Source organism: Scatophagus argus, chromosome 14 (genome assembly GCF_020382885.2).
Source record: "Scatophagus argus isolate fScaArg1 chromosome 14, fScaArg1.pri, whole genome shotgun sequence".
In the NCBI taxonomy this organism is placed as follows: domain Eukaryota; kingdom Metazoa; phylum Chordata; class Actinopteri; family Scatophagidae; genus Scatophagus; species Scatophagus argus.
Window position 1 is genome coordinate 5,133,785 of NC_058506.1, and position 23,401 is coordinate 5,157,185.

General features: G+C 40.5%; 1 protein-coding gene across 2 annotated transcripts in view; it reads left to right on the top strand.

Moving 5' to 3' along the window:
• Positions 1–21,968: 21,968 nt before the first annotated feature.
• atp2a3 (ATPase sarcoplasmic/endoplasmic reticulum Ca2+ transporting 3) overlaps positions 21,969–23,401 on the top strand; it is a 42,585-nt gene continuing 41,152 nt past the window's right edge. The window contains exon 1 of one of the 2 annotated variants that reach the window (XM_046410237.1): positions 21,969–22,376. In XM_046410237.1, coding sequence (XP_046266193.1) covers positions 22,259–22,376 — 118 coding nt within the window. In that variant the 5' untranslated portion in view covers positions 21,969–22,258. The remainder of the gene's footprint in view (positions 22,377–23,401) is intronic. The other variant, XM_046410236.1, reaches the window with a different exon arrangement.

Consider the following 23,401-nt stretch of genomic DNA (forward strand, 5'->3'; position numbering starts at 1 on the left):
CACGTAGTCCATTTTCATATATGTCAGTTGTTTTCAAAAGCGTAAGAAACGTATGTGGAGGAAGAGGCATGGCATCTGTGACATTACACATAAAAACAGAGGTGCAAAGTCGCTTACTTAAGTGCTGTGCTGAAGCACAGTTTTGAGGATCTTGTACTTTATTTTTTACTCCACTGCACTGGTGCATCTTACAGTTGGAGTTAATAGTAGTATATGAGTCCTTGAATTTTTATTTTCTCATAAAAAGTGAAAAAAATGTCAGTGTTATGACGTATATGGTTGTGTATTTCAACCTGTTTGCAGAGAAAATTAAGGACTCGAACTTTTTTATTGCCAACCTGGCTTATTCTGTCTTTGGTTGAAACATTCTCACTGCACTGCAATATAAGGTTTTTAAGACTCAGCTGCAGACAGAAATGTCTTGAATGTCTTGATAGGATCAAGGTTGAAGGTTTAACACTTTTCACACTTTTACGATTAAACAGTAAAAATCCGTTCTGCTCATTCTGCTATACCAAGGCATCAGCTATAATAATGACACTACAAAAAGAGTCATTTGGCATAACAAGTGCCTTTACTTTAGACACATTAAAACTTAAATTTGACTGATAAGACATCTACACTCTTACTTTTTTATTTCAAAAACCAGTCTTTACTTGTGATGAAGTATTTTTACATTGTTTAATGAGTAAGGTAAGGTACACAGACGCAGTACACATGCACACTGTGTACTTAGTTGAATGTAAAACAGATGGTTTTGGGAAAATATTGGGTGTCCTGTAACAGATTTGTCTCCTGCAGGGATAAAGCTTGTTCACCTGAGCCCAGGGGATTGGCAGGATAGTCCTTACCTCCCAGTGTAGACTGGGGGTTAATAAGATGGTAGATAAGACAGAAAGACAAGAAAAGGATGGGATGGTGGATCATAAGGGACAGTGAGAACGATGCAATAGAGAACCCTAGTCTCTGCTCTGCGTGGTTGTAGCTATTACACCACATGTATAAATACATGCAATACAAACATGCACAAACACTGCAAAATTTAAACACATTCAGCTGCCTCAATTCCTCTTTCCAGGAAGAACACACTGACACAGAAGCCTACCAGGGTGGTGGAACAGCGAAAGTCAGAGGTATTGCTTGAGTCATGTCACAGGTGTGAAGAACCTTTCATAGTTGTAGAGCAAGCCTTGATTTGAAGTTAAAAAGCTGTGCACATCATCAGTGACCTCGTCTTGGTCTCTTTAAGTATGTGTTTTATGGGATTTAACAAAAAAACAAACAAACAAAAAAAACACCCACACGTGCACAAGTTGGAGCTTAAGCCTGAATGAGAAGTGTGACACTTTATGCCTGCACTGACTAATTTTAGCTCAGATTGATTTAAATTGAAAGTTCAGACACGCACACATGGAACCTACAGTTTGTATACATATGCAGTTCATGCTTCTGATTTAAACTTTGGATTTTAAACCCATGAATGCTTACAAAATGTTACGGCATGCTGCAACTCGTGCCTCACTTGTTCCACATGTACTGGCCTGGATTCAGGTCACACACAGATGCACAGCAATGTGCTGCAGCAGTCTACTTGTAATTCTATCATTAACTTGCAGCCCCACTGCACAATGTGATCTTCTTAAGTGTTCATCGTTGTAGGACTCATTCAGATTGAATGTGGATGGTCCAGGCGAGTCATGGCTGAGAAAGATGATATTTTAATTGTTTCATTTTTATAGAGCCCTCCTGGCTTGGTATCCTTTCTCACTAAATGACCTTGACAGACAAAGAGGCCTCAGCATAAATGAATAGGAGCTGGTTAATAGTTAATGGCAATCTCTATTATTACTTGAACTTGGAGCAGCAGAGCCTGTATGTATGCATGTTTTTGTGCGTGTGTTAGAAAAAGAAGGTTTGCTTTTTGCCAGGAAGGAAACCTTCTTGTTTATTAATGACTGAAGGAAAAGGTCTTGAATTATTGTTACTTTAATAGCTGAAAATTACTGGAAATTTCAATGTCAGCAGTAATGACTCTGGAAAACAAATCATTAAAAAAAAAAGAGCAAAGACCAGAAATAACACGGGATGATGATTTCTTAGGGATTTCCCATCTCCAAGTTGTCACCTTTTGCTGCTGACAAAGAAGGCTGCAAAAGACAGAGAGTAATGAAGTAAATGTACTCACATTTTAACATGCAGCTTTCTGGCTATCTGTCAGAGACAGCTGGTTTGTCACCGCATTTAAGAGTCTAGTGTCTCAGCCACCTGTGCAAGAGTCCCGCACATAAACTCAAAAATTTTCCATTACCCATGCTGTAATGGAGTCCAGGAATAAGTAGTACAGATGGGGGACTTCCTTTAAATGCATTTTTACTCTCAACTTCCTTTAACACATCTTTCAAATTATCTATTCCCACTAGACATAATGCATCACTGCCACATCAAATGGACTCCAGCCTGATTTCAGAGAACTGGGGAATGAAGAATTTATGCCTGATTGCAAAGGTAACCTTGTGCCCAAAATGCTGCTTCTGAGACAACTTCACATCAATAGCTTTGCTTCATCTGAGGACTAATCATATCATGAAAACACTGCAATTGCTCATTACCATCTAAATTAGAGTCTGATGACTCCAAAGCTAAATTAGAGCCTCATATGTCACTGTACTTCTCTGCACAAGACTCTTCTTATGCCATCTTCAAGTGCTGGTTGAGGATGAGCACAGAAGCACAACAGAGGAAGATTTTTATGAGGAACAGTGAGCTTGAACAAACAAGGCAAAAAGGCCAAATCTAAAAAGTTTCACCCACAGGTGTCATTAATATCTTGTAATATATATATATATGTATAAATTTTGTCCTTATTCATTCTGAATGACAATGACAGCACCTCTTTAAAAAGCTTAGGTAACAGCCATAATACACACACTAGCAGTGGGTGGGTATGACTCAGAGAAACCAGCCCCAGTCTGTATTATCTCAGCCTCGTTTGCATCCAGTGTCCATTCCTGCTCGCCATAATTTGTTAGGCAAATATTATACATGCTTCAGGTTGACCAACCTTCTCTTAATGTCCTTCACTCAGTCGAGAAAAGCTATAGCTATATTAATTTACTCGAGTGTGCACTTCCCAGTTGTGCAATTTGTTTCAAAAGTATATACACTGTAGTGCATGATCTCAAAAAGTCTTACGGGGTTAATATACTTTAGAAATGTAAAACTTCCTTAAAGCTGGGTAAAAAAATGGTGAACATTGACGCAGCAGGGGAAAGATCTTAACCATGTTCAAACCACAGAATAAATAAAGAAGCACCCAATATGGCCCAAGCTCCAAAAACTTCGATCTCAAAATTTGGTCTTCTTGGATAACAAAACTTTGTTTTAGTGACATTGCACAACAGTGCACTGCATGCTGCTTGCATATCTACCTCAACTATTTACAGGTCAGCTCTTAGTCTCTAACATTTTCTCATACTGCATACTGACTAGTAGTACATAGTGCAGGCTGAGTAGTAATCCTTGTGATGAGTAGGTTGAACAACATATTGTTTTCCTGAAATCAAATTTTTGCCTAATTTAAATGCAGGTTGTCAGCTTTTACCTATAACAAATAAAGTAGATTATTCACTTAATTCAAGACGTTTTCAAACTACCCTTTAATTATCCTTTGATTTTGCACTGAATAAGTGAAAGTGAGTTTTGTATTGCAGGTGGCGTATTTAACCCAAGGCTCACTATACATAATCTGACCACCCTTACTTTTGTTTGAGTTTTGGTGTACTCACCATCCCATCTTGTGTCATGTTGCACTGCACCATACTGTACTAAGCTGGGCTTTGCATCTAGGCCATGTAGGCAAGCTTCCTTCTGCTGCATGTGTCTGAAACTGAGTTCTGTGCCAGGAAGAGAGCAGTATAATCAGGGCAGTATTTTATTTAAAGACTGTAACGTGGGCAGCAGCAATTCTCTGGGGCTTCAATGCTTCACAGCACAGCTCTCATAGAGGTGATCAGACCTCCTACTTTAACACCTCAGCCCTTTTCTACCCCCCCCAGCTTCAGACCTGGCACAATCTAGAACTGGACAGTTGCTTTCTCCAAAGTGTGTGGTGGTTTCTGTAAACCGTTCTGAGTGACAGAGAAAAGATTGAGAATGACAAGAGATGGAGATATTTCAAGCAAAAGAGGGTGGACATCTGTTTTGCATACAAGTCCATTTGTCACATGTGTTTGTACTTGCAAGGTCAGTGACTTTGTATGTTTCATTAGTACTGTAAACATGTGGGTGGACAAGTGAATGTCACATGCTGTGCTGCTGTTCCTGTGAAAACATGACAAAAAGGTCTGTTTATCATGTGTGAGTAGCTTGTTTTCTGTGAGTGTGACTCTCTATGGAGCTAGCAGTTCTGTCAGTCAACAAGCTGTTTGTGGGTTTCAGTAGGTGATGGAGATCCAGCTACTGCAGGAACTACAATCATATCAACTATTACAGTATGGGCATTAACACAACAGCTGCAGCACCATAAATAACAGATATGGAAGCTTATCAGCAAAGATAATTATGTAATACCAAGTAGTTTCATCTTTAGAAACTGTGTGTGTGTGGCCAAGACAGTTGACTGCCCGCATAAAACACAGAGCTTCCACTAAACCCATAACTGAAGGAGATACAGACACAAACAGTGAAGTTTTCACATATGGCATATTTCTCTAACAGTTCAAATTCTTGACTAAAAAAAGCAACAATGTTAAATTTAAATTTGGAAAACTTTATAAAGATGTTATTTATTAAGAGTTTAAAACTTAAAAATTCAGATAATCTTCTTCATCAGGATGGTGTGGGTGTGGAATCACCAGATTTGACTGACATTAAGACTTCTCTGTTGATTTAGCATAACAGTGTTAGACTCATGACGTATAGTAAAAATGAAAGATAATCGATATGAGAGAAGCAGAGGCATTGTCTTTTTCATTCCATGCATTTTTCTTCTTTATCAAATCCTGGCACCTACATTACTCATAGTGCAACTTACTGACAGTTCGGCCGGAGATTTAGGTGCGTGAGGCTAGAAGCTCAAGCAGAGATGAGGAGTGGAATACAGAGGTGTGCTGAAATCACTTCTTTCTAACTCCACACTCCCACATCCATTGCATTTTCAAACTTGTGGCCTTTTTCCCAACCGATGCTGATTCAAGAGACATCATTTGAGGAAATTTACCTGACGTCATGCAGCTGCAACAACTTTTTCACAGATGCAGTAGTACTTCCCAACACTTGTAAACAGATTGCAGATGGCTTCATTAGATTATCTGAAATATTTGACTTACAATATAAAATAACAACCCCATAACTGTCTAATCTTTTATTTAAACTTTGCCAGAAAACCTTCTTGAGTTTATTACAGGAGACAAATGCATTCTGATTATTGAAGGATATTGTTCTTTCCAAGCCCTTCTTTCTTTCAGCCCTTTCCAAGCCTAGGAGAAAATATTGCGTTCACGTAGGATCACATTGCTCACATTAAGAAGGTGACTGAGACAACAGGTTTTCAGAGCTTTTAAAGTGTCCATGTGGTGTCTAGTTCCACATACATGAAAGAAAATTACACAAACAGCTTCCTTGCCTGTGGACCAGATTTGTGTTGGGTGTTGGGAGACATTGCAAAGCCTCTAGCTTGCAGCATGACACATCCACAGAGCTGCTGACCATGGAAGTATAAAACAAAGGGGCAGAAAGAGAGTTTGGGAAAGATGACGGGTTTTATATGTGAGAACGGGAAACACTAGATTCACAAAAGTGCTTCTAAGAGTGATCTTGAGAGGGGACTTGTGAAATTATCTGAGGAAATTCTCACAACACAAAACAAAACACGAAAAACCCCTTTGCAACCTGATTACACAACATTTTCCAAAGAATGTTTTAATGTCTTCTTTTTCACGGCGTTACATAAGTTGTCAGCTAGGGCCTATGCCTACTTGACAACATCGCTGTAAACAAGCATAAATAGAGTTAAAATATTAACTCAGTGGTGCTTAAACTGTAAGGTGGAGTGTGAACATAGTCATAATTCACTGGTTTATATTTTCAGCAGTTTTAGAGGATGTGGAGTCGAGTGAACCTGCCTTTGACACAAGATTACTGTCAGGTCTGTCGATGAGTAATTTCTCCCCCATTCAGACGCACCGCTGTTTCCTGAGCTACTTCCCATCTGGAGGAATAAACCTGCTGGTGTTCTGCTCATTAAGGCTGTCATCAGCGATGTGCTGGCTTTGCGTTGCCAGGCTGTCCTCCACACTGTGTCTGCACTGACTTTTTAGAGCTTACCAGTTAGCTGAAAAACAGTGTCCAGCACGTCTCCGTTGGGTGATTAGAAAGGGACTTTTCACTGTCTTTTGAACAAATAATATCTGGTTTCATCACAAGCTGAAGGTGGCATTTTGTTTGCTCTTTGAGGCATATGTTGGCTACTGTCAGCCACCACAATCTAACATTATTGTATCTGAAAAAATAAATAAATTCCGATACGCAATATATTGATGATATTAAATAAAATGATGATTCCATAACAATAACAATTACTACACTTGTGACACTCCTCTGCAGCACTGTTTTGTTTGTGATATTGTTCCTTTCTTGCGCAAGGCTCCTCTGGTAATTATGGAGGATTTGAGTTCAGTTTGCTGCTGCTGCATCTGGACACCATAAAGCAAGAGAAGAAAATGTGTGCTTCCCATTTTGATTGTTTGTTTGTTTGTGCTGCTGGACATGGTTTTAGTTAGGAGAAAAAGCATTAGCATGTCTATGGAGCCTTTTCTTCTTTCCATGACGTCTTAGATGCCATTTCTTTTTCACATTTCACAAAGTGAACTTTCCTCGAACTCTTCTCGGTTTGCACATTTCTCCTTCACTGTAGTAAAAAGCAGTCATTCTGTTTTAAACCTTTTTTAAATTCCGCTGGTACAAAAAATGCAAAACTCCTAGGTGCTTGGGTCAATCACTGACTGAAGCGAGGAAGCAGCAGGTTAAAAGAAAAATCTGGATAGTTTTCTTGTTTTCCCTCTGTCTTGCCATTCAGATCGCTCCAGTAGAGACCACGAGAGCCTGTTATTCTCACAAGAGACCTTTACTCTGTGTGTGTGTGTGTGTGTGTGTGTGTGTGTGTGTGTGTGTGTGTGTGCGTAGTTTGATCTCAGTATCGGAGCTTCGAGAACCTCAGGTCTCCCAGCAAAGACAATAGGAAATTGTGCGTCCTCCATCCACTCAAAAATGAGTTTTGCTCTGTGTGTCCCTCAGATACAAGCCAGAATTTATGACATCACTGGTTTGGAAGCCAATCACAATCCAGTATGTTAAATAAGTGTGATCAAATCTGAAACGTCCTGTGCACATTCACAGAATATGAACCTTCCAGTGAAGCAGGAGCTGGATACAAAATAAACTTAGATTCTAGATTTGCCAATGAGGCAGAAATTATTTTAAGGATGTTTTAATATAAACCTCAGATGCAAATTATTATTCAAAAGCAGTACTTTTTATTAAAACACATCTGGAGGGGATCTTTGTAGAGAGCATTCACTACAAACTTTCAAACAAACAGCTTGCAGTCAAAGAGAACAAGACAAGTCCACCTGTGTAAAAGATATGGAGGAATCCCCGTCCTGACCTTTGTCCTTTGTCCAGATCTTTTAACTGGTAGAAGTAGCAATGTAGTCTTATATATTAACACACACTATGTAGTAGTCAGGGTAGAGGCGTAAAGAAACAGTACAGGCAGTGGTCAAAAAGGTATTTAGATGCTTTACTACAGTAAAAGTACTAACACTACAATGTGAAAATACTCCACTGGAAGTACAAATCCTGCATTCAAAACCTGACTTGAGTAAAAGTGTGTAAGTATTATTATTATTAAAAGTACGAAAAGGAAAAGTACCCGTAATGCAGTGAAATGTTCCCTGTCAGTCTTTTACCATTATACCTGATGTTTTTGAAGTGTTATTACTGCCATATTAATGTGCATGTTGCATTTTACTGCTGGGGAAGTTTAAGTTGATCATGTTTGAACTGTGAGTGTCCAGTGAGAACCATGTATCTCCACAAAATCAGCTTTTCATGAGCTCAGAAAATCAGTCCTGTTTTCAACTGTGTGACATTTCATTTCACAGCCAATCCAAAAGGGTTTTTAAATGGTTCATCGAGCTGAAGAAATAGAGAGTTTTCACAAAATGAAACATCCTTCATTTTCTCCCAAACATTCAGCATCAACACATCTGGAGACACATGGTTTTTACTGGACAGGAAGGGGATGAAAACTGAAAAGTAACCAGTGACTAAAACTCTTGGACAAATGCAGTAGACTTATATTGCTTATATTAAGTACCATATTACATTTGCCTCTGATGTGAAAGTTGCATGAAATGAAAATAAAAGTACCTTAAATTTGTATTTAAGTTCTGCACTTGACTAAATGTACTCAGTTACATTAAACCAGTGGAAAGGAAAGTGGAAAACAAGACAGACTACGAGAAGTCCGCACTCCCGAGGATGTCACTGGATTTGATGGAAAACTGTTGTATTTATGGATGTGTTTGTGTGTGACAGAGAATGAGACAGATAGAGAGGCAGGAGATGAGCTGTGTGTGTGTGTGTGTGTGTGTGTGTGTGTGTGTGTGTTTCCGCACCGCCCCTCCTTCCTCCTCCTCAGAGCCCGTCCGGAGTTTAGAAGCTCCAGCACAGCTCACAGCTTGTTAAGCTGGACTGTCTGCTCATCTTGTCCCACCCACAGACAAGATGCAGCCTCTCACTGTTCTCTTAGCTTGTGCAGAGCAATGCCTGTGTGTGTTTCTCAAGCACACACACCGTTCACATGCGTACCTCTTTGTGTGCTTGCTGCTTTTTCTCACATTCCATTTGTGAATTTCTTTACCTAACCCCTGTCTGCATATTCCTCCTCTTGGAGACTTTCTCTTCATATAGTCCCTGCTGCATAATTCTCAAGTGGTGTGTCATGAATGCCATTTATGTCTGATGACAGTAAAGTAAACAGTGAGTCCCCCAAGCTGCCTCCTCCAGATATCTGAACAGTGAGTGAGAGGCAGTACATGTGTAGTGTTTACATGAGCAGCCTTTCTGGCCACTCCAAGGGAAAGTCATGGGGAGAGCTCAGTACTCTAAAAACAAACATTAGAAATGGGTTGGCTTTCTTCTAGAGGGAAGAAGACAGATAAAGAAATGAGGTGTCAGGTGGATTATGTGTGATCTCAGCAGCTCCTCCAGCCCGACCACTGACACTATAAAAAGAATGAGACTTCCCAGAGGACCAGCACTCCCTGAGGAATCAACATCCGCTGGCCTAATCTCTGACCTCCATCAAAATCACTCCTTTCTTCCTCTTTTTCCTGTCCTTCATCTCCTCGTACCTGCAGCCAAGAGAAGTACAGATCACATGCAGATGTCAGCTAAAAAGCGGAGCGCGGGCACGGCAGCTCATGCACAGCCCACAGCAAGGCAGCCACAATGATATTATGACATGACAAATGATCAAGGTTAATTATCTGTCTGAGTGTGATGGCATGACAGCTCATTAAAGCACTACAAGGCTGCATGATCTGCTCTGTCCTGCTCTTTCCCAGTTAAAATTCAGTCTGTGCCGTGAGGCCTCTGACAAGGAGAAAGATCCCCAGGATGGTGAGCTGAGCATGACCAGACAGGTACGCTCCAGAAGCAAAGCAGGTACAAACTCACGCTCGTGACTGAGCACGCACTGGTGGCTCTATATCCAAAACAAGGAGATGGGAGGCTTTTACCACCATTGAGCTGTGCACAGAACTGATGAAAAAGTAGACTATAAAAGCACTTGCAGTTATTTTATGTCTAAGACTATATTCCCTGGTTTGGAAAGGATAGCTAACCGCACTATAAGATAATGACTTTTTGATTTACGGCAGAATTATTCTCATCAAGCTTTCATGAAGTTAATGTCCTTGTCCTCCTGAATGGAGCAGCTCCAGACTGACTACATCAGTGTGCACTGACAAAAAGAATATATGGAGCAGCAATGCAGGGACATGACAAAGTGATGAAAAGTTTCTCTCCACAGGGGTACAACAGTACGTACAGATCAGGAGAGTCAAAGCTAAGTTGCAGATGAGGTAAACTACACTTTCAGAGAAACGGAATGAAGAGAGAAACAGCTTAATAGGAAAGAAAAACATCTGTGGAGGAAAATCTTTTATTTTTATTAGTTACATGCACAAACGTACAAATTATCAGAATGAGTGCAAAATTGCATCCAAAACAGTTCGAGGAAAGTAGAAATAATGCATTCAAGGTGCCGCTAATGAAACGAGACAAAAGTCTGTTTGGCCAACAATGCAAGAAGCAGTTTCATAAAGCAGCAGACTCTCAGTGTGATTCATTTTGGATGTCCACTGAAATATAAACTGTCTTGTAAAATTTATTCCACATATTTTATCAGTGTTGACATTAACGGCCTACCACTGACTTGCACTTGCCCAAAGCAGCAAAGTTTCCTCTCTGTCAATCATAGTATAGTTCCGAGGGTATTCATGGTGATTTTTGAGAGTGGTTGTATCTATGACAAGCAGATAAACCATTTTCCCAGCCTCAGTCCCGTGGAAACTGAGGTTCTTTCGATAAAATATGACACTTTGAGGAACACTGAGGGAAAATACTGCAGTTTGTATGAATTCATAAGCAGTCTCAAGGTTCTATTGTCTCTGATGGTTCTCTCATATACAGCACGCACATTCAAACTGGATTTTTACTATTTTCTTCACACTGCAGTAAAAATTACTTCTCTTAGCTATATTTATGTTGTGTTTAAAAAAGCATATCCACTGCCTGTTTGATTTGCATGTTTGTCCTAAATCCACACGTCTCTTTTTTAGTTTTTTTCATTGTTCTTTGTGCATTAAAGGCACATTGCATTTACATTTAGAAACATTTTACACCTGGTATTAGCTGCCTGAATAACAGCTTTAGATGACGGACATTACAATCAACTTAATATTGACTTGAATGCGCTGCTCGACTGTGGTAAGCAAGCTCCAACGTAGTCGTTTTTGACAAAACAGTTACTGAGCTACACTTTGTTTTTTAAATTGATGTTCTGACTGTTCTTCATATGAGGAATCTCTCAGTTCACTTCAGCATTTCTCCGGAGCCCTGTTGACTGGTCTGTGCTGTTCACAGTGTAGTTATTTTCATCTGTATTGTGCGGGTGGAGCACCAACAGTTTTTGACAGCATCTTGGAGCCTCCCGCCTTCAAGTCTCGCCCCTCCCCTTCCTGTTATTCTTTCCTTTACTGTAAGACTCTGTAGCTGTGACTGGCAGCACACAAACCTCACATGTGTGGTTAAAACTCACAAGCGTTGTCAATGTAATGGCTGACGCAGTGTCTTTGCACATATGTATTCATTAGCAGTCAGGAGAGAGTGCGTGTTTGTTTCAGAAGTTTGAGTATCCCCATGTGTTTGCTATATACACTATATCAGGTCTGTGTTCTCTTCCAATCCTCTTATCTGCCACGCTATAGATTATATAGCTGTAGATTTTTTGCATTTTGGGTTGAATGTTAACCAAACAATTTTATTGGCACCCAACTTTTGGTTCTTGACTCGTGGTTTGGTTGTTTGGTTTTGCTGTGTTTAGTTTACTTTTGGCTTGTGCCACAGCTATAGCCTTAACACCTTGTAAGGTGACAGGTGAAGCCTGTAGTGGTGAACCAACAGAGAATTATCATCAGACTCTGCAGTTCCCCTCAGTTCTATGAAGTGATTTAGTTTTACAACCCACAGCTTTACTGTTTTGGTTCTTCCTCACTGCTCTTATGGCTTACAGCAGTCGCAGCAGGCTGCACTTTTCACTGTACACTATCTGCTCCTCATCAAACAGCACATGTCTTTAGGGGATCTTCAAGTCAAACAGTTCAATATATACACTATATACAAGCAAGCATGGAGAGATAAGATGAAAGTGTGGCACTGAAATAGAAAAATTGTATTTATGATTTTCTCAGTTTTGGTCTCATTTAGCCATGGTGAAACAACACAGTACTGTAATCAAAGGATCGTTTTTGTTTTTCAGAATTCTGGGCAATACACATTTCTGAAATTGGTAAAATGGTAAAACACTGTTCACTTTTGTATATTCTAACAAAACCTTACACTGCACAGTGTCTCTCCCAGAAAGCTGAAACACGGAATGGTAGTTCATGTCAAATCAGCTTTCTAAGGTTTCAAAGAAATAATTAAATATCCTGTTTCCCTCCTTCACAGAACTTCCTCTGTCTAACATTTCAAGTCAGTGGGGTAAACTGACAGGAGAAACCGACTCTTACTGTGTTGCACAAATGTAATCAGACCCTGGGGAGCTCAGTCATGAAATGTGCTGTTGCTGGTGTTTGACTGGAATAAAACCTGTCCCACAATGGCGCTGCTCTTTCAGCCACACTCTGCTGACAGGGAGGCAGGACTCAGAGAGAGGAAGTGTATCGCTCTCAGCTCGTTTGAATAAGGTCACACGTTTATTCCAAAAAGGGAAGTGTTGATATTCAAACTGAAGAGTTACTATCCTCACCCATCTGCTCCATCTGATAGTGTTTGTCATGTTCAAAGCCTGGCTCATCTCTGACAACAAACTAAACAGTACTTTACTTTTAAGAAACTGTATGGAGGGCCATGCACTTTGCACCCAGAGAGTTCGTCATTGCTCTGCTTTGTGTTGTTACACTGTGCAGTGATGAAGGGATGATGAACAGAGGAGGTGCTAAAAGAGAGGAGCCATCTGTCCCTTATTAAAAACAACTGGAGGGAGGGGAGAGCCAGGTCACCACTGGGCATAGCAGTCCTCACTCAGACAGGTATACATGCAGCCACACACACACATAAACACAAACACACAGTCGTGTTTCTATCACTTTTGGGGATACAGACTTATACGAACATTCACTTCCTGGAGGCTTAACCACCACATAACCATTACAATAAACATTCTTTATTCATTCAACTCTTCATCCTAATACTTTTTACCTTGTGGAAACTTGCATTTTGTCCCCATAAGTAAGGCAGGTCCTCACAATGTGACTGCGTAAAAAGATTTTTGTCCCCACAACTACAGGAGTAGGCGTCCACACACACACACACACACACACACACACATTATGGAGAAAAATCTCCTCAGGGATGCCAGATCAAGGATGACTCCCTCTCTGCCATGGCAACTTTGAGAGTGGAAAGACTAATAAGAGTTGCCTCCTTGTTAGGAAGCTTGAACAGTCTGTCTCAGTGTGTCAGGAGGCCCTGAGTGCTGTCTTACAGGAGTAAGTGCATGTGATTTGGATACTGCAACGGCTAAGTGCATTATACTGTAGGACTGAAGGTTAACCCAGGTGCAGGATGTCACATGCAGGGATATAGTGGACAACAAAGCCAGCGCAATCTTTGCTCACCCACTTTCCAATCTGATGTGAAAATATTGTCAGCAGCTCCAAGCGCTCTCCTTCATTTGAATCTTCATTTGAAGCTCCTTCTCTGCAGCCACACCATCTATTTCCCAGGTCACTGATTGGTAATTGGAGCTGTGTGACAGGAAGTGACAGGCTTCGTTGTTGTTGTGCACTGTCTGTTGTGATGTGGAGAAGCCTGTTCATTGGTAATTTACATAAAAGCCCTTGGGGGAATGAGCGACCCGGCACTTGATCCTCTCTAATGGCCTAGTCTGTCGTCGGTGATGATCAGTGTGGAGAAATGATTAGGAGAGGCAGGGGACCCACACTAGAGCTGACATGACTTTTGAGAAACAGTTATCATTGCATAGTTCTTTAAACCATGACTTCATTAATTTGTAGTTCATTGTCTCTTTCTTTCACTTTTTTAATATTGAATTCTCCCTTTTTGTCTTTGAATATTCCAGGTACATCACCCAGACGACTTGTTAATGTGTTCATCACTGCTCTGTCTAGATATTTATACAAGTAGCTGTAATGTCATGTCAAAGCCCAAGGTTCTAAAACCTCTGCACTTACTGAGAGCGTTTCATGCTGGAGTTAATTGGTGTAGATGACCTGTCAAACCTGCGCTGAGGAGCACAGGAGGAGATAGAAGGAGCCTTCAGAGGTTGCTCACCACTGCTATTAATAGCATTAGCCGGCTGGAGCCTAAGACAAGCTAGAAGGGCAAATTTGGAATGCAATATTCAATCCATCACATGGACAAGGGAATAGCACCAACATTTATTATTCAACGTTGTCTCTCCTTTGCCTGAGGACATTTTATATTTGTGAACCGCTGTCTCCAGTAGTCCATTTGTCTGCTTCTTAATCTATGCTAACACAGATTTACAGCTCTATCACTTTGACAAGGATTTCAAACTGACTGAAAAGGTAACTTGGAGATTTTGCAGTGATACAATATGGGAACATATCTTCTGGTTTCAGATTGCTAATTACTGCTATAAAAATCATAAAAGTACATTTCAATGTTATTCTATTTTGAATGCACAAAGTCATTCTCCCATTTGTCGTTACCAGGATCAATTCAAAGCTGTACCTCTTTGTGACATATGAAAATTACATTCTTACAGTTTTGGGGTTCTAAGTAAGATTCATAGTTATTGATTGCACTCTTTGGTCACAATCAAACACTTCTGTGATATCTGAAATACTTGATGGACTTGAAATGACGTGATGGCTTTAGCTAAAGAAGAAGCTAGCAGGTTCAGTACAGTGCCTGACCTGGGAAATTACTGATTTAAATTTAAAACTAACATGACAAAGCATGAGTGGTTCTTTTTTCTGATCAAGCCCATCACTAACTGTGCATGTTTATCCTTTGGCTCTGAGTGCACAGTGGGTTTTTATCATGTTTTTTAAATTTCACTGAAAACAACGGCCTGTAGTGAAGTGTAGCCAGCCACATGTGGCAGGCGGTTAGCATTTCTGCTAACACCAAACATGTCGCAACTAACTTACATACTTATTGCTAATGTATCACTATTAGTCATAAGTATTTGTTCAGCAGGCATGCTAGAATAAAGCTTTAAAGTAAGTTTACTAAAATCAGTACCATTTTTTCTAGTCCACCTCTGCTGTGATAGGACTGTCCTGTTGTGACCTTCAACACAGGATAAATCTTTTAACAGAATGTTATTGATCAGTGAAGGTAAAATCAAATGTGACACCTTCCAGTGGTTTGCACTTTGATTTAATAACTATTCCTTTTGATTGTTTTTCATATCTCAATTTATTTTTAGAATATTTATTATTTTGCCAAATATGTACATACTCACTGTCACTGGCGTTCCTGCCAGTTGTGTTTTTGTCTTTTAATTAAGCTACAGGTAACAGGTAACAGCATTTCAGCTTTTTTTGATAATTGACTCAATTACAGTAATTATCAGTGTTGCCATGTGTTAATTTTTTAAGGATCAACTGATAACTGACAACATCCTTCCAGCACAATTTAGGACAAACATGTGTTCTGTTCTGTCAATACTGATGATATGTTATGAGCATAGCTTCCCTCCTGTCCTTTCTCTCTAGGATCTAATCTCAGTGTGTGTGTGTGTGTGTGTGTTTGGGACCATGCATTTAGCATAGGCCTGCCTATTTAACAGACTTCATCAGTGACTTGAGTAGTTACTTCATATGAAGCCGCTGATTCCATTACAGATGGACTGATTGACAGGGTGGCCTGTGACTCATCCTGCCCCAAATTAATTGAGTTGCAAAAATTGTGCCTAGATGTGGTGATGATGATAACGTGTGTGTGTGTGTGTGTGTGTGTGTGTGTGTGTGTGTGCGTGCACGCACATATGCATGTGCCATGCTAGCCTATTCAGAATTAAATGTTGGCTTTGGGGAGAATGGAAAATGAATAGTGACAAGTGTAGAAAGTGGGCTGTCAAAGGTTGTGCAGTTTAATCACATCACATGCAAATATCAACATGAACAAAGACCAAGAAGAGCGCTCTGATTAATTCTAATGGTTTATTTGAGAAATGTTAGAGGAAGCAAGACCAACACTGTTTGTTGTTCACTTAAACAACCCAAACAGCAGCTCTATTAATATCACTGATGCTAATGCACACTTTGAATTGAATGTTCTGTAACTATACTGCGTTTCCTCAAAACCAACTGGTACCACCGAGAAATAAGCAAACTCAACCTCGAACAAATCTAATTTATTTGTTTGAGTATAGTCACAGATTTTCCTGCTGCAGTCTTACAAGGTAATTTATTATTAGGTTGTAATGGCTAATCTTAACTTGTGTTAACAAACCTAAGACAGATAGTGTGTGATACTGTAACAAACTTGCTGTTGCTGTTGTAGTCAAAGTGGCCACTGCTTAGTAAACAATATGTAGGCCCACTTTTTAAAGATGCAACTTGGGAACTACCTCAGCATTTTAATTTTGGATTTATTATTTGTTTGAAAGGTTTGACTTGCAAATACAAAATGAGCCTTTTGACTGGCACACTTTTGCTCTTTAATGTTGTACTCTCAGACTTTGAATAAAACAGTGAACAACAGTGAAATATATCTTCATTACATTTATTGTCATGTTATGAAAAGTAGAGTGGCAAGAAGGTGGCATGGTGTGTTTACAGACTGATGAAATTATGCACAAAAATCTATGCAGTCTGATCCAGTGATGAAAAGAAAAAGATCAGTTAGGCTACCATGAAGCATGTGTGAGAATTGTGTGAGAGAACAAAAATAAACACTCACATAATGGAGTAGAAAATGTTCAATGGCTCATAAGTCATTCAGATTTGAAGAACAGACATATTCTCCTCGTGAAAATGCTCAAATGCATTACACTCCTGTAACACTGTCAGACTCATGAGTCAGATCAAAAAGAATCAAAATCAATGCAGCATAACCAGAGGTATTGTTTTACTCCATGTAATCTTGTTCAAACTTAATGCCTACATTACCCACTATGCAACTTGATTGTCAACAGTTGGGTTTGAGAATCCCACATGTGTTATGCTAGCAGTGGCTAACGAAGCATCAAGCTCACATATGTATGTGTGGTTTCCAGAAGATACAAAGACAGACTTTGACATGTGATATTGGTGGAGTTGCCCTTTAAACAGACTTTGGCCTCAACCAGATACAAAAACATTATGTACCACACCTGTTGTGGAAGGCTGGAAAGTCAAAACCGGATTGTAATGTGTTCAACACCAGTGCACAGACCAATGAACGGGGAGAACCCATCCTGATAGGAAACAGCCTCAAAATGGAACCTTAAGCTTACTGACTGCCTTTCATTATGATGGAAAACTGACACCCACAAAAGAAAATGGAAAGTACTGCTGGCCCGTGTAACTTCTGAATGACTGAGTCCTCCTTCTGCTATTCACATCTTTGTTCCAAAATGACACCAATGTAAGAAATGATACAAGTTGCCTAGTTCAATGATGCCTAATCAAAGGTGTTAATCACACCAAACCATTGCTTCTCTGTGACTTTAACAAATTTAAACCAACTATGTACCAGCTTCTATAGCACACTGATGGCCACAAGGTCACATTTTGAGAAAACGTGTTTGATCTCTTTATGACGCAAAACAGTAGAAGGGTGCTTCTTTCTGCAGCTTCCTGCAAGGCCAGACAGTACAGAGAATGAATAAGAGGTTCTTCTTCTTATTTACACAGATATGCTGTATATTGCAAAATATTTCTGTTGGACATCAAAGATGTGTAATGCTATTTCAATATCACTGGAGAACTGTATTTAAAATATTGAGTTGGTATTAAGACGGCATATAAGATCAGACAGTTTTCCCCTGACATAAAACATTTCCCTTCTCTTGCTGGGCCTGACAGGCTGTGTGGCATCCTGCTGCGCCAGACGGTGAAATGATGACTTTCTCACAGATGTGCAGAGCCCCTGAACGGGAAAGAGGGGAAGGAGAAAGGAGAAAAGAGCGGAGAGGTTTATTAATGGCGAGGCGTCTGGGTGGGGTTGACTTGCCACTTGGGCTGCTTGTCAGGTTCAGCTGTTCCAGACTGTTTTTTTGACTTGCATCACATCTCCTTGATTCAAAGTCAATGGCAGCAGCAGCTGTTTGTCCCCAACACTCCTGCCTTTTGTGCAGGCACTGGAGAAATTTGAAATGCACCAAGCTCTAAAGAAACAGATATCATGGGTGGCTGTTTTCCAGAGTCATTTTCAAAATAATCTTGTTTTCATATAAAATATAAAAACCTGAACTGAGGTCCAGGTGCACAGGGAATGTCTCAGACGGAGGTGCAGCAGGTTTGTGATGCGCTATGTGCAAGGTGGAGGGAAATATCTTTTTTTAATGCTTAGGAGGCCATGGCTCATTTCCCTCATGCAAATGAAAGCTGCAAGCAAAAGGGGAAGGCGAATGCAATTGGACAGCTGACAGTGCTGTGTGGAAAATGTGTGACTGGCTCTGAGACTAGCACAGTCCCCCAGTGTGTACCACTGAAAAGGAAAGAGGGAGTGAGCCATAGAGGGGGTCCGAGGTGGGGATTTCCTTTTCATGAGAACTCTGGCACTGAAAGGGTTCTCTTGAGATTTATGTCACCTTCACGGTTGACGCGTAGGCTTTAGCTCACGCACATAGACACTCGCACGCACACAAGTTAGAACTTCAGAGCATAAGTCGATGCTGATGATGACTAACACTAATCTCACTGGCTGCATGTGAGTGGGCAGAATAAGTGGAGCCTGTGGTTGTAGCCCGCGTGTCTGCTGGGGATCTGTGGATAGCTGTAGTGAGGTCTGGTTTTTAAAATAGAAATCTTTGGATCTGAGTATTGACGCAGAGGCAAAGACAGAACCTCCAAAACTAGTGAGAGGGCATTTGCAGGCACTTAGCATCTTAGAACTTCATGTAGCTAGCTACCATATACCAGACAGCAGTTCTGGAAGTTACATAAGCTCCAGATAAAAATACCTTTTTTTTCTGTGAGAGAAGAGGCCAGCTGTGAGTGAGGACAGAACTGGAGCACCTTGTTCCTTTTATACTTTGTGCCCAACAAAGTCCCAGTCCAGTGCCTATGATCTCCAACAGTGGACCCATTTCAGTGTCTGCATACTGTGGGGAGATTGTACTGCACTAACCTTACACTCAGGATAAAGTGATGGAAGGGAAATCTGGAACGCCGGTTTCCCTACTTGCATTTAGTTAGCTGATTCTTTTCCCAAGTCAATGGTGAATGGCTAAATTCATTAAACTTGTGCCACCACATGAGTAAACTGTGTAGCTGCATGTAGGCCAACTCTTCATGAGCTACACAGTCATAAGCCTTACAGCCATTTAAACAGCAATGTATCTTTAATACACCGTGCAACATCAGGTTACCGCAAGGTGAAGGTGCATTCAGAAAGGCAGCTAAGGAGGACAAAAAGAAAGTGAAGTATCTTTTAAGTGTTTAAACCAAGAGAATATGAGAAAAAAATTTGTTTGATTTGATCACAGGCTCAGAAAGGCATGTGTGATGCTTTTATTGGTTGGTAGTTTTGGAAGGTTAAGCATACTACATGTCGCATGAGGTCACCTTTACTGTTTTCCAGGAAGTGACAGTTTTCCAGGAAGTTCAAGTCTCTTTGGGATCTTGGATAGATAATATGCAAAATAAGGTCTTTTTGTACACTAAGGGTCGACCTGCACTTGTTTCTGATGCTATGAGGCACCAATTTAGACAGAACATGAACCACTAGGAATATTTCCAGAAGGAAATGATTGCATTTATATGACAGTAGTGGTTACTAATTTTCCAACTAAGAAATACATTTAAACAGCACAAACTTATAAAATCAAATTCTAAACCCCATACAAGAAAGCAATGTGTGGTTTGGGCTCCTTGTCATGTTACAGATGTGTATGACGCCCCCCCGTACGTCTCATGTGGGTACATTCAAATAACTGTTAGAGCCTCAAAAGGTCAAATTAATTACATAAAAGCAAAAATTAGAGGAAAAAAATGCTTGTAAACTGATGTGTCAGAACTTTGGGTTTTCTTCCTCTCCCACTGATCATTTCACAACTACTCAGCTTTATCAGGTGAGCCTTTGGCAGTGGAGGAAGAAGTACTTACATTATCAGCAAGTTGCTGATAGCATGTCATAATATGACAGAATAGCATATTATTCTGTGCTTATCACTAATAATTACATATTAAAGCATTTTCATGTTGGAGTTTGTCCGTGAGTTTAGATTCTTTGTATACTACTGAGTAGGTTAGTAATATAGTACTGTATATATTCATTTAAACATAACATTTTTTTCAGTGTATCAAATAAGTCAAGTCAAGTCAAGTCAACTTTATTTGTATAGCCCATTTTTACAAGCAGTTTGTCTCAAAGGGCTTAACATAACAAATTAGCAGTGTGACACTGTGCGTAAAACAAATGTTTTTGAGTAAAAACTACAATATTCCACCTGGAGCAGCTACAGGATGTTGCTAATAATCGATAAGTATATTCTTTATGAGTAACCTTTTGAATTCAAAACTTTTAAGTGTAACTGAGTACTTTTTTCTTTTTTTACTTTTAAAAGTACACAGGTGATTATTATAGACAATAATTAAATCCTGGGCTTGATGTTTATGGGGTCTATTTTGACTGGAAATGAACTTTTTGGGGTCGGACGCTGCATCAGCAAACATCCTTTGAAGCAGTAGTACTTAACCTTGGTCCTGAGGACTCAGCGGTGGTTATTTTGTTTCTTGTTTTTTTTCTTTTTCAAAAGCAGGACAGCCAAGAATGGACTTGAGAAGGATTTTACCAAGTCTCCTTGAGAGGATTCTGGCAAGACTATAAGGATGGAGTATGCAGCTGTCAGAGTTTGAGACATTCTGTTTAGCTGCTATTGTGCAGCTCGAAATGTCCAGACCATTTCACCAATCACAGGACAACAACTGCATCACGTTTGGTTGTGTTTGTTTTACAGCACATATTCTACTGCTTTATTTTTAGGTATACTCATTGTTTTAACTGTGTTTTCCTACTTATTTCCTAACAAATGTAATAAAAGTCAAAACATCAAAACATGAGTTCTTAAATGGCAGTTTTGATGTCTCTGTTCTGTACACCAGCATGTATTTACGTAGACAATGGCTTAGATCCAACAAATAGACTTTGGATTAACACTAAACAGTTAAGTCACTGGCTGCACAAAGCTGTCTAATTCCTGACTATCCTTGGTGTGTTTCAGTGTGATATATAATTTTCAAACTAACAAACAGATCAAAAAAGCTATTAGTTCAAGTTTCATGCTCTTGAGCATAAGTCTTTTGAACAGTAATAAGGACAGTTTATCATGAAAATTCTGTGATGTTCCTTAGCTCACTCAGCAAACAAACCACCAATTCATAGCCTTGTTTTCTGTCAGGTATGAGGACAGCTTCACATTGGAAAATAGCCTGGAGGATAGAGCTGCTGGGTTTATAAGCTTAAAATTAGTATTTCTTATTTCTGTCTGACTTGTATCATATCAGTCTCAAAGCCTAATTGACTAGATGAACCTAATCTTTGTGCACCTGGACCCAGGGCTGCTTTGGAGACTCCCTCACATTATAGTGTGCAGTACATAAAACTAATACTGCAACTGATCACAGGAGTAACCTGTGTGCTGATGGACTTGAGCCTCTGTTCTCATGTTGTCCTTGAGCAAGGCACTGCGTCCCATTCAGCTGCAGGGGCGCTGATGTACAACTGACCTTGCAGTCTACGAGCAAAAAAACACAATTTCCCCAAAAGGGAGAGATAACATGACGTTACATCACATGACAGCATTAACTGTAACCTGGCTACAAGTTAAGAACCTGCACTGCAACAAACACGAGGACCGACGGAGCTCACGCAGCCCGTTTTAAAGCGACGTGTTTGAAGTGGTTGCGTGAGGCGGCTGAACTCCGCTCAGGTACGCGCAGCCAATGGGAGCGCAGGAGGGAGTGCTCAACAGCTGAGAGGCGCTCCGCCCCGGCTCAGACACAGCACACCTTCAGACGGAGATGAAGTAGCAGCAGCAGTCGATCAACAGAGCAACGACATCGTCTGTACGGCGGATCCGGAGGTTTTTCCTCAGGGGGGACAGGTGACAGAGCAGACCGACAGAGACTCAGCCGCCTCAGCGCCCGCCGGTGGAAATTACTGCTGTTTCACCCCCCCACCCCGCGCACTCTTCTGGTTCCCACAATAGATGTTTCTCAACTACATGCATTTCGATCTGATCATCTAAGCACAGTCCAGCAAGATGGAAAATGCGCACACTAAATCAGCGTCTGAAGTTTTAGACAACTTCGGCGTGAACGAGAACACTGGGCTGACTCTGGATCAAGTCAAAGGCTTTTTTGAGAAATATGGACCGAACGGTGAGTATTTTTATAGAGATTGATGTAACCTGTACATTTTGCATCTTAACTTCATGTCCTTGCTGGTGCGGATCACAACCTGCATCGATTCAATTGCCTTTTTATGTCACGCTGCTGCAAAATCGTGCGCGTGGACATATATTCCTTTTGGCGCACCGTTAGTGGAAATGTAAGAGGCACATTCATTGATGCACATGCCTGCATTTGAATCATTCATTGCATGCCACACTAGTTAAAGTTAACCCAGAGAGACGCGCCTGGACAGGAGAGAAAGTGCAAATAAACTCATTTAATTGAACTCTGGATAGATTTGGGTTTCATCCAGATACATTTTATTCAGCTGCTCCCCTGAGGCCTTTAGGTCTCGTTAAAAATTTAAGTTCACCAAAAGAAAGCTTTTACCTGTAGCCAGCCCCCACAGTATTGATACGGTCATTTGCTGCTATATGTGTGTGTGATGACACATGTCCCTGGCTCACATGCAGGGATCAGGAAGTGCAGAACAGGCAGGCTCGGGCCACTGGAGTGGATGATGAGGTGGTGGAGATAATGAAACAGAAAATCTTGTACAACCTGTTTTCACTTTCAACAGTTGTTCTCCACATGGCTTATACTTTGCAGTTCAAATTACAAGATAACAGAAGAAAGTAGATATGTAAAGTAATTTAACCATGTTGGAGTGATAAAGCTCTTAAAGCTCCAAACTGTCAAAATAGCATTGGTGCCAGTTGCTGTTCTTCTGTTGTCTTTCATGTGAAAATGGTCTTGAGCAGTTTAACATGAGCCCTCCCCTGACGTCCACACCGTCTTTGACACCCAGATGGGGTTTGATGAGTATTTTTCATGTCGATCCCGACATCAACGCACCTTTCCCTCCTGGCCTGTCATTTGCATGTGTGACCAAGCTGTGGAGCTTAGCGGCATATTGTGCCAGTCAAACAGTAGCCCTTTTGTTGCAGCCAGTCACTCTACCCAGGGGCTTGTGATGACTTCATGGAAAATAAGCAACGTCTTGCCACAGATAA